The sequence below is a fragment of the Mus musculus genome, chromosome 4 (genome assembly GCF_000001635.26).
Source record: "Mus musculus strain C57BL/6J chromosome 4, GRCm38.p6 C57BL/6J".
Classification (NCBI taxonomy): Eukaryota; Metazoa; Chordata; class Mammalia; order Rodentia; family Muridae; genus Mus; species Mus musculus.
Genome location: NC_000070.6, coordinates 113,167,142 through 113,180,200, shown reverse-complemented (window position 1 = coordinate 113,180,200; position 13,059 = coordinate 113,167,142). Strand labels below are relative to the sequence as shown.

At 34.6% G+C, this 13,059-nt stretch overlaps 1 protein-coding gene across 1 annotated transcript in view; it reads left to right on the top strand.

Moving 5' to 3' along the window:
• Skint6 (selection and upkeep of intraepithelial T cells 6) overlaps positions 1-13,059 on the top strand; it is a 482,358-nt gene that overhangs the window by 106,773 nt on the left and 362,526 nt on the right. The window contains exons 8-9 of the mRNA NM_001103199.1: positions 3,168-3,230; positions 8,670-8,732. Of these exons, the coding sequence (NP_001096669.1) occupies positions 3,168-3,230; positions 8,670-8,732 (126 nt within the window). The remainder of the gene's footprint in view (positions 1-3,167; positions 3,231-8,669; positions 8,733-13,059) is intronic.

The window sequence follows — 13,059 nt, the reverse complement described above, 5'->3', positions numbered from 1 at the left end:
GAGGTGAACTCAGCATAAAACTAATATTTAACTTATATAATGCAAAACAAGAGATATCATGATTTTTCCCTTCCTGAATTAAAGATTTAACATAGATACAATTACACTGTGATATATGTGTGAGGGTAATATAAAAACCAAGATTGTCTGGGAGGTAAAGGCAACTCAATAGACAGAGAATTGATTGTTTTGGTGAGGGTCAAGAACTGCAAATAAATGTGCAATGATTTCATGAAAACAGCTTACATAAATACATTCCTATATGTGGTGTTTTTAGGACAAAAAGATATAAACCACAAACTCAAGAGCATTCTTGCCAAAGTTCTCACTGACAAGAGCCCATCCACTAACTATAGATGTCTTCATTGGGTACAGTATGCTCATCATATAAGCAGTTGGGAAATAATGCTTCTGCATTCCTTTATTCATATTTTGTCCCTATAGTCTCTTCTTTTACTGGTAGAGGTTTGCTCAATTCTATTTTAAAAGGAGTTGCCTTTATATGAAGTACTGAAACAACTTTAACCATGTTGATTCCCATTAAAGTTAATGATAGAGCTCTATATTGAACCATGTTTGTGCATAGACATGATGCAGAGGGATATACAGATAAACAGCCATCTAACTTTTAATCATCGAGGCTCAATTCATTAACCACTTACCCATATTTGTATGAGAAATACCATATAAACTTTCTGGTTCACCAAAGGTGATTTACTTGGGTACACTGGGAATTTGTGGGTCCCCCAGAAAGGTGAATAAAATTCATTTGTCTACCAAGAATTAATTGGGGAATAACCATTAGCGAATTTTCATGATAAGCTGTGTGAGGATGATGAATCTGAAGATAAGCCATGTGTGCATCCTATAATCAGTAACTACACCTTTTCACATGTCGTATGAAAAGAAGTGCTTCATTTCTGTTACATAAGTTGCATGCAGTAGCTGACAAATTATGAGTTATGCAATAAAGAATGATGTGTCTCAGAGCTGTGTATCCTTGTAGAAGGATGTTATGAGGGTGGCAATAATTCGTCTCATAGCATCAGACCATAAGCCTCATTGGTGAATCTTTACTGTTTCAGTAACATGGAGATGCACTTCAAATGAATGGCTTACAATCTATTGAAATAATTTCAAGTAAATTTTAATGCAAAAATTAGAAGAAACTATGGTAAGCAGTCATATCCCTTCACAGTTGAAGATAAAACATTTAAAAGAGGATTGTTGGAATTCACACAGGAATGAAAGATGAATTAAAAACAAAAGGAAAATCAAACAAAGAGGGATTCTTCTATGCCCAATAATAATCAAGGCTTTAAATGAAAAAGGGGTGGAGGATGTTGTTAGATGAAAATTAAACAAATATGGGAGGGCATAACTAGTTACCCGTTGCAAAGGAGTACTCTTGTTGAATAAAACTTTATAAACATCATTCAAAAATATTCATATTTGAAGAAAGAAGAACAGAAGGAAACACTGCTTAGATATTTGGGTCTAGAATGCATTTTAGGTAGCATATTGGAAAGAGAAAAACATATGATATTTAGGGAACAGATTATATCTCCAATGTTCAAGTACAGACGATTTTAAATTAAAAGAGAGTTACTCTGAACCAGACTCTGGGCTGAACCAGACATGGAAATTCTTGGGAAAATGTGGGTACCACAGAACTAGAGAGACAGTATTATGTCTATGCATTCCACACGGGCTAAGGCAATATAAAGTTATTCTATGGAAGGACTGACTCACGGGCACTGAGAACCATTAACTATTTCCAGGCATGTTTCCTTATAATTAGCAGAGCTTGGAAAAAATAGCAAAAGGATTGGTATCCCATAACTGTTGCGCAATAGCAGATCTGTTCAATGACCAAGTTACAATACGGTAATTAGTAGTTTAGAGAGTTCCAAATATAAAGATAATTGGAATCTGTCTGAGCTCTTCATGAGATTTTCTGAGACCAGTGGTATGATGTGATCATTGAGAGGTGGAAACATTTTTGACTGAATTGAATGACTTACACTGTTATTTAGGTTGATTTCTGAAAAGAGTCAATGCAATCAAGATGGAATACATAGAGGAGAAAGTAGAAAAAAAATGATTTGCAATGTTCACCCAAAAATGAACGTGACTTCTTGCAGGCTAGGGAAATTTTCACTAAAATATCAAATGGTATGGAACAGCTGGGATAACTGATTCATGAAGCCAAACAATGGAATGGTGATACTCAGAGAGCAGGTGCCAATTATATGGCAATACTCTGAAATCCAAATTCAGACTCAATTAGATCATGCATAATTAGAAAGTACAACATGAGTATGAAAGTTTAAGTTTCTGGAGAAAAGATTGATGAGCAAGAAAAATTCCTCTTATTGACAAGGGTTCTACAGTTTTTGTAGAAACATTCACTTATTTTTAATTAATGTTGGTCACAGCCATGAAAAAAATCATATGATATCCAGATGCAAGGGAAATTATGATAGGGACCTTGGTGTTTGAAAAAAAGTGTATACCTTGTGAATAAACAACTATTTAACCATTAAATGCCGAGGCACAACCTATGGTAGAATGGAGAGGGATACAACTGATATTGGTTCTAATATGGATCATTTTAGTATACTAGATCATCCTATACCTAGAGAACTCTGAGGTTTTCATGTCTAAAGACCCAGTTTTAGGAAATATTTTCCTTTGTAAATATATTGTGTACAATCTGCTATAAGTATGTGGTCTCAAAATGTCCGGTGCCTTTATTGGTCGAAATTAGCAGCATAAGAGTGAACATGGCATCTCTAGGGAATTTTGGACCTGGCTATAAATCAGAATAAAAGTCTACAGTCTAGGGGTCTTTATTTTATGAGACGAGCACTGTGATTGAGACAAAAAAATCCTTACAAGAGGGATAAACAAGATATTTCCTGACATCAGAAAATGAATTGAGGTCCTGGCTAGAGGACTCACAGTGCAAAATGCAAGCTATGTCCTTTGTTTGCTAGGAAAGAGTATACACTCAAAAATATATAAATAAAATAGTGAAGATCTAATATATGCTATGCCAAGCAGGGCTGCTCTAAACATGACAATAGAGAATCATCTTATTCAATCCCCCAAACCTCAATGATATAAAAATAGAAACTAATTCAATGTATGGTGTTTTTCTACAGAGACAAAGGCGTTGCTGTTGGAAAGTATTCAGTCGAGTATTGAAAATTCCACTGTGGATCTAGGTATGGTCAATGAAGATTTCAAAATAGAATTTAATCCCATTGTCTGTGAAATTGTGTGTAAATGTAAATAAAATTTAATGGTATTATTGGGATTTCCTTAATGCCACTGTATCTGTAGATGTGATGACATATTTGTACACGTGAAAGAGCAAGAGTTTTTTGAAGTGGAAGAAAATATGTTAATATTCAGCTCTCATTGATCAACAGACAAATAAAATTTAGAAGTGAATGGCCTTGAAATAAGAGGCTTGATTGAAGTAGGAGCTTATGAAACTTTGATTTCTGAGAAATTTTGTAATACAGTCTTTGCAAATTAAAAGGTTTATAACAACATCATGGGTCGTATGGAGATATCAGGATTTACAAAAAAGAAAAAAAAAACAAGTGTTAAGTTTAATATCTGTGAGAAGTTCAACTGGAAAATTAGAAGTCTAATATCCTTGACATGCCCATAAATGTACAGGGACTAGATCTTTCCCCAATTTTGGGTATACAGGTTAACAGTCAGTTGAGACAATAACACACCATGATGAAATGTAGGGGGGAAATGCTAGAAGATACAGGGGAAGATATTGACATATATTCTCAATTACAAACAAAAGACACAACAAGAATAAAGATACCAACTTTAAAGGAGGATCAATGGCTTAAATGACAAGAGCACTCACAATAGAATGGTTACATCCCAAGTATGTATTAGTAGATCAATGTCTGTAGGCATAGGAAATATGGTTGGAGATTGACTCTGTCACAACAGAAACTAGAGACAAAGCATATAGAGGATTCTGCCACCTCTTCCGAAATCAATGCATATGTTATGGAAAAGTAAAAAGGGAAAACTTTGAATGTTAATAGATTTTAGAGCTGAAGTATTCAATATTAATGAGCATTCCCATCACAGTCTTTTGTTTCCTTTACCTTCCTTCTTTTCTAAGAAATGATTGCAATTGATTTAAAGGGCTGCATTTAACTGCCCGTTTTAGTGAGCAGGCAAGAAATAGGTTTGCTTTATTTTCCCTAATTATAACAATGATTAATCAATGAAAAGTATTAAAGGATTACTTATTTTGTAAGGGAGGTTGAAAAGTACTTCATCTTGTCAAAACCTTGTTCTAAACTTACTGGAAATATATTGTAGATAAAGTAATCAATGCAAAAGTTTTCGTTACCTGGATGGTAAGTTTGTTGGCTGCTTCTAGCACAGATACTTCAAAGAAATCTTTAAGGAAAGACTGTCCAGTCCAATATGCTGGCTGTGAATGAAGGACATACCTCAATTCAAAGTGGCCATGCATTGCAGAGTATTTGATGTCCCTGAACACCTAAGTAAAGAAGTCTACATGAGAATATAGTATGCATGCATAGTAATGTGTTGCAGTAAATCTCAAGCACAAATATGCACCAGAAATGAAAAGACAATTAAATTAATATGAATATATGCTGTGTTCCTAGATTGGGGAGATGGGTCAGTGACGACAATACTATCTTACACTAATATGAGAACATTTAGATCCTGCAGTTTCTCCAGGCTACCTAGAGTTTCTTCTGCTCTATTTTTATTCTTCTTCCTCCTACTCTGTGTCCACTTCTTTCATTTTCTCCTTCTACTCTCTCTCTACTTTCTACTTAATGTTCCTTATTATGCTCAGGCTTCAGCTTTCTTTCTTTATCTTTCTTTCTTTCTCTCTCTCTCTCTTTCTTTCTTTCTTTCTTTCTTTCTTTCTGTTTTATTTATTTATTTATTTATTTATTTATAGAAAATAAGATGGGAACTTTTAGAGAATATCACCCGTGTGCTGATTCTTTCCTTATTCACAACTCATCACAGGAGAACAGAATTAACATCAAATAAAATCAGCCCCAGAACAATCTACTACATTCCTCCTTTCTGTCCAATTAAAAGACTATTTTATCTCAGATTTAATAGTACATAACCATGACTATTTTGTAATTTGTGAAGTAGAAGTGATTTAACACCCAGTCCATTATCTTTGTTAATTAAATAGAACTTCTGTCATCTATTCTTACTTTTAGAATTATAATTTATATCTGACTATGTCTTGGCTTTAGAATCAAAGCCATCTGAAAACAATCCTCCCAAAAACTGTTCCTCTTAAAGTAAAAATTTTAAGTTGGCTAGGAGATTATGGAGGTTTTCAACCCCACCAGAAATCCAAGAAGAAAATCATATTACCTAAAAATATATAGGAATGCCAAAACAGGTTCTAAAACTTAGCCAGTTATTAGAGACTGCTGATCACATGCATAGTCCCTTACTTCAACATATGTCTTTAGACAACTTCCTGTTGTCATTTTACTCACTTACAGAAACAGGAATATTAAGGAAAAGCCCATTCTTTCTTGGAATAATCAGGCTGCCTTAATCTGTATTTCTGTCCTTACTGTGGACAATATTATGGCTATAGATGAAATGAGGAATTCTTGCCTAGTGTCTGTTTCACCACATCTGGACTAATTCAAAGATGGTGAGTTACTTCTGTGAATCCAATACAGGGAAAATTGACAGTAACATTCTAGTCTGAACACCAAGTGAATAAACAGCATTAAATATCATATTCTGTAGACTCCTGACAATTTGAAAAATCAACTATGTAAGTCAAGTAATCAGGAGTGTTCTCTGTTACTTACTCTCAGGCATTTATTATTAAATTAACTTCAAACACCCTAACTATAATCTTAGTTCCATGAAATTCCTATTTGACACTTAGCTCACAGACTTAAATATCTCAGATCTGTTTATAATAAAAGCAATAGAAAGACTGGGTCTAAGACCTGTACTTCAAATTTGCCTTTAACTCCCAGACAATCACGCGTGTCCATACCCATTATGCAGTGGAATATATACATAGAGAGTTATCTATCTTTTAATACTTGAGACTAAATTCACTAACCCCTTATATATATTTGTATGTGAAATCGCAAATAAACTTGTTGGTTCACCAAATTTAATGTCCTTAGAGTCACTGGTCATTTGTGGGTCTCCCAGTAATTTGAATAATTTTTCTCTAACAAAACCTATTTGGAGAGCAACCACTAGCTACTTTTAATCATAAGCTTTGTGAGGATGATCAATCTGAAGATAAGCCATCTGTGCAGCTTAAAATCAAGAACTACACCTTTTCCCATATGACATGGAAAAAAACTGCCTCCTTTCTCTTACATAAGTTGCATGCATTTGGTGACTTGTTATGAATCATGTAGTGAAGGATGAGATATCTCAGATTTTGTGTCCCTATAGAAGGATGTTGTGAGTGTGGCAATCCTTCTTCACATAGCATCAGGCCATAAACTTCATTAGTGAATCTCCACTGTTTCAGTAACATGGATATGCACTTCAAATGCATGGTTCACAATCATTGAAATAATTGAAAGGAAATCATAATGCAAAAATTAGAAAAATCTAAGGTAAGCCATCATAAGCATTCACTGTTGAAGATAAAACATTTAAAGGAGGCTTGTTGGCATTCCGACAAGGAATTTTCCCACAGGGATGAAAGATGAATTAAGGCCAAAACAAAAATCAAAGAAAGAGGAATCCTGCTATGTACAATAATAATAAAGAAGGCACGGAAGGAAAAACGATGTGGAGAAGATGTTAGCTTATAATTTCACAAATATGGAAGGAGGAAACAAGTTACCAGTTGCAAAGGACCACTCTTTTGGTATAAAACTTTATAACCAGTGTTCAAAATATATTCAAATGAGAAAGAATAAGAACACAGGGTAACAGTGCTCAGATGTTTGGATCTAGCATATATTTTAGGTTCAGTATTGGAAAGGCAAAAAATGTTATGTTTATTAGGTAGTAGATTGTATCTCCAATGATGAAGTTCAGGAGATTTTAAATTAAAAGGGAGTTAATCAGAACCACATCTGACATAACAGATCACTGAAATTCTTTGGAAAATGTGGGTACCACAGAACTGGAGAGACAGTAATATGACTATGCATTCAACATGGTCTAAGACAATATAATGACATTCTGTACTGAATCACAGACACTAGGACCCCTTAACTATTTCCAGGTAGGTTTTTGTTATAATATCAGAGATTGGAGAACAATAGCAAAAGGATGGGCATGATAACCTATTGTGTAATAACAGAGCTGTTAAGTGCCCAGCTTACAATGCTGTTTATAAGTTGTTTCAAGAATCCCAATATAGAGATAATTAGATTCTGTCTCTGAAGTTCTTCAGAGTTGCTGAGACTATTGGTACGATATAGTCTTTGCGAGGTGGAGAAAACTTTGACTGGTCTGGATGACTTACACTGTTATTTAGGTTGAATTCTGAAAAGAGTTAATGCAATCAAGGTGGCATACATATAGGAGAATGTTTTAAAAATGGTCTGCTAGGTTCACTCAAAAATGAAAGTGACATCTGGTATGCTAGGGAAATTTTCATTGAAATATCAAATGCTATGTACCACCTGGCATTACTGATCCATGAAGTGAACCAAATGGCATGATGTTACAGGAATGGAGCCAATTCACAGGGAATAAGCTGAAATCGAAATTCAGACTCAATTAGATCATACTGAAATAGAAAGTACAGTATGGGTTTGCAGCTTTAAATTCTTGTGCAAAAGCTAGATGAACAAGGGAAATTCCTATCTAAGCGGCAAAGATTTCTCTTTAGAAATCTTCATTGATATTTAATTAATATTCGTCATAACCATGAACAAATCATATGATATTAAGATGCAAGGCATGTTATGATAGGGATCTGGGTGTTTGAAAATGGGAATAACGTGAATAATCAAATACTCAGAACATTAAAAGCTGAGAGACATCCTATGGTGGAATGGAGAGGGATACAACTGATATTGCTTGTAATATGTGTCATGGTACTACACCACATCATACTATACCTAGAGAACTCTGAATTGTACAGGATTAGAGACCCAGATTTAGGAAATATTGTCCTTTTAAAATATGTTGTGTACAATCTGCTATAGGTATCTGTTTTCAAAATGTCCGGTGCATTCATTGTGGGAAATTTGTTCATTTCCAACATAATAAAAACAAGGCATCTCAAGGGTAATGGCTGTCCTAGGTATGAATCAAATGCAAGTCTACATTCCAGGTGTGTTTATTTTATGAGACAAGACCTACCATTGCACTAAGTGCATAGGTCCAAGAGAGATAAACAACACATTTTCCTGACATCAAAAAATAAATGAGGACCTAGGTGGAGGCCTCACAGTTAAAAAACAAAAAAAAAAGCAAGCTGTTGCTCTTTGTTAGCTGAGAAAGAAATTGCAGTCAAGAGTACCTCACAAACACTATGAAGATGCAATATATGGTATGGCAAGCAGTGATGCTCTAGATATGGCAACAGAAAACATCTTACTCAATCCTCCCCAAACTCAATGATACAAAAAGAAAAACTAATTCAATGTATGGTCTTTTGCCTACAGAAACAAAAGTGTGGCTTTTGGAAAGCATCAAATCAAGTATTCAAAATTCCAGTGTGGATCCAGGTATGGTCAATGAATATTTCAAAATAGAAATAAAACCCATGGTCTGTCAAAAATGGTATAATATAATTTAATGTTATTAGTGGGATTTTCCTGCTGCCACTGAATCCCTAGCTGCGATGAAAATATGCTACAGGTGAAAAAATAAGAGTGTTTGGTAGTCCAAGGATATATGTTAATATTCAGCTCTTCTTGACCAAACGCCAAATATTTGGAAATAAATGGCATTGAAGTAGGAGGCTTGATTGAAATAAGAGCTTATGCAACTTTGATCTCCAGAAAGTTTGAAATAAAGACTGCAAAACTTTAAAGGCTTTTACAATGTTCATAGGTAGTAGAAATTTTTCAGGAATGAGAGAGAGAGAGAGAGAGAGAGAGAGAGAGAGAGAGAGAGAATGTTGAGTGTAATTTGTGTGTGCAGATGGTCAAGTATCAAACTATAAATGTATGTGGACAAGTTCTTTCCCAACATTTGGCTACAGGGATTCATATTCCTGTGAGACAAGAGTCTTACCTTGATGAATTGTAGGAGGAAAGGAAGGAGGCCTCAGGGGGAAGATATTGATAAATATACTCAAAAACAACCCGAGGGTTTGCCCATTTTACACACACAGGAAATAACCTGAATAAAGATATCAAATTTAAAGGAGGAAAAATGGTTTACATGCCAAGAGCCCTACCACAAAAATTGTTATTTTCCAAGCCTGTATTAGTAGATCAGTGTCTCTAGGCAAAGGGATTATGATAGGAGACTGACTATGTTGCACAAGACAAACTGGAGACAAAGATATAGAGGGTTCTGCCACCTCTTCAGAATTCCTTGTACAGGTAATGAAAAAGTAAAGGGAAAATTTTGAATGTTCATAGATTTTGAGTTGAAGTGGTAAATATTAATGAGTATTCCCATTAGAGATTTTGTTTCCATGACTTCCTTCTTATCTAATCAATGGTTGTAATTGATTTAAAGAACTGCATTTTACTGTAATTTTTAGTGAGCAGGAATGAGAAAAGTTTGCTTTATTTTCTGTAATTATAACAATGATTAATTCATGAAAAATATTAAAGGACGACTTCTTCTACAGGGCAGGATGAACAGTACTTCACTAGGTCATGATCTCAAAAGATGGCCTAGTCTGCCATCACTGGAAAGAGAGTCCCATTGGACACGCAAACTTTATATGCCCCAGAACAGGGGAATGCCAGGGCCAAAAAATGGGAATGGGTGGGTAGGGAAGTTGGGGGGGAGAGTATGGGGGACTTTTGGGATAGCATTCTAAATGTAATTGAGAAAAATACATAATAATGAAAAATATTTTTAAAAATTCAAAAAAAAAATCATCCCTGCATCCCTGGAATAAAGCCTATCTATTTGATCAGGAAAAAAACAAAACAAAACAAAACAAAACAAAAGAAAACAAAACAAAAAAAGAGCTGGAAATAATTTGTATGCATTTCTTGAATGCATAAATTTTCAGCACCTGGATGGAAGTTTGTTGTCAGCTTCTAACACAGATACTTCAGAAAATTCTTTAGAGAAAAAGTATCTAATCCAATATGTTGGCTGTGAATGAAGGACATACCTCAATTCAAAGTGGCCATGCCTGGGAGAGTATTTGATGTGTGTGAACACATAAGTAACAGAATGTACATGAGAATGGGATATCATGCATACCAATGTGTTTTAGTCAAATTTCAAAAGGAATATATCCCAGTAATGAAGAAACAGCTCATTTAATTTTAATAATTCTATGCAAGTATATTGTGCAGATCTGCAATACCACTAAACTACCACCTTCCACATCTATGAGACCCATTAGAACTTGAGGTTTCTGCAGTCCATGTGCTTCTGCTCTGCTTTTCTTCTTTTTCATACTCCTCTGTATAGTGTCCCTCTTCCATTTTTTCTTTCTTCTCTACTACAACATTCCAAACATCTTTATTTTTCTGATCAGTCATCAGCTCTTCTTTATTTTACATCTTAAGCTGGGAAGGTATACTAGAAATCATCTGAATGCTGACTCATTCCTTGTTTGCAACCTCTCATAGGAGAAAGGAATTAACATCAAATATAATCAGTCCCCTGGCTATCCAAAACACATCCGCTATATTGTCCAACTAAAAGAGTATTTTATTTCAGATACAATTGAATACAACTATTTCTATTTTTTAATTAAGAAAGTACAAAACACCTAATACCCAGTCCATCATGTTTGTTTATAAATAAAAAGTTGTATTCTATAGTAACTTAAAAATGTATAATTATACATCTGGCTATATCTTGGCTTTAGATTGAATGCTGTCTGACATTCATGCTCTCATAAATGTGCCTTAAAAGTAAAAAGCCTGGATTGGCTAGGAGACTATGTAGGTTTTCTACCCCATCAGAAATCCAAGAACAACCATTATTAACAGAAAATATAGAGGAAAGCCAACACAGCTTCAAAAACTTTGCCTATTTAAATAGACCACTGGTCACTTGGACAGCCCCTTACTCCAGTACATTGGAGCATATGTCTTTAGCAAACTGACCAAGGTCATTTGACAGACTTATGGAAACATGAATATAAAAGAGAAGCCTACTCTGTTATGGCATAACCAGGCTGTCTTAATCTGTATTTGTGTCCTTGCTTTGGACAGTATTATGTCTGTACATGCAATGAGGTAATTCCTGGCTAGTGCCTGTTACACCACATTTGGAGTAACTCAAAGATGCTGGGTTTCTTCTTTGTATTCAATATAAGGAAAACTGTCAGGAGCAGACTAGTCTAAATAACAAGTGAAGAAATAACATTAAACATCATATTCTGTGGTCTTCTAACATTTTTGAAAACCAACAATATGTGAAATAATCTGGACTGTTCTCTGTTACTTACTCTCAGGCATTTCTAGGTAAAATAACTTAAAACACCCTAACTATAAACTCAGTTCGATGGAATTACAATTTGGCACTTAATTCACAGGGTCAAACATTTCATATCTGTTCATAATTACAGCAATAGTAGGACTGGGACTAAGACCTGTATTTCAACAATTTCAGTATCAAAGAAAACTAATAATAACCACACCCAGTCCTAAACACTGGGAAACTGGGACAATGACTCTTCATAACTTCTTCAATCTGATATGGGTGTTGAGATATTTCTGAAGGGAGTGGGAAGGGTAGGGAAATGGGGGAAATCATTGGCCTGAAGAAGGCCACACCAATGATGGTTCTAATGTCTGTGTAGTGAATGGATCTGGATGAAAAACTAAAACATCAGGAGTTCAGGCAAGCCAGTTAGTTAAGCATGTCTGATGATGAAATTCACCAAAGATGTATATAATGTAATATATATACACACATATTCTATAGCATCTAGATTTTCAGTAATATCTCTATCAAATATGATCTATATAGTGCTAGAATGTGTAGATACCTTTCTCATATTTCCAAAAACAGAAATAGAAAACAGATTCCCAAAATCAGCTTAGCATTCAACTTGTAACAAAAAAACTTTTAGATTGTCCTCTGCACTAGAGAAAGAATAAAACAACCACAATACTCAAAATCACACACAGTTTATCATATTTAGGACTTTCTAATTTTTCATGCCAGAATGCTAAACATAAATTCCCCTGGAGACCACATTAGAGAATATGAGTCTCCTGCAGGCTTTATTAATTTTATTCACAGGTTTTTCTGTACCTACTTATTATAGGTAGCTTTTCACACCTGGATTTAACCAGAAAATTCCCATGAAGCCATGTTAGGCAAAATATGAGTATCCTATAAGATTTATTAGAGCACTATACCTTTATACCAGTTTTAAAGCAATTAATTAAAATTTTCACTACCATCTTCCAATAGGAAGCAGTTAGATTTTAATTGTTAAACTCTCTGACTAGAGTAGACATCCTGTAATACCATCTATTTGTTGTGCTCTCTACCTTGAGACACAGACATTCATTTAATTAAAACCTATTATAATATCTGTGTGTTAGTTTTTCTACCTAGAGTGCAGATGTCAGTTTATTAACACTTATTCATAGCAGGTGATTATCACTGCTCTCTATGTTTGGAGTCAGTTACTAAGATTCCCTTTCTAGGTCTGAACTGCATGTAAAATTTCTAATCTTTAAGTATCAAATGATTATATTTCTGCCTTTAAAACCATAAGTTACCTGGTCCAGCGAACTTTGTACCTTTGTTTCCTCTTCCTTTACTTACACGGAGGAGCTGAATGTAAAAAGACTCACTTTATCTATGTTATTGTTTGGGGTTGAGGAGGCAGTGTGGGGATTGAAAGACAAGTAGAAGAGAACACAGAAATGCTCTCATCCAGTGTAGATG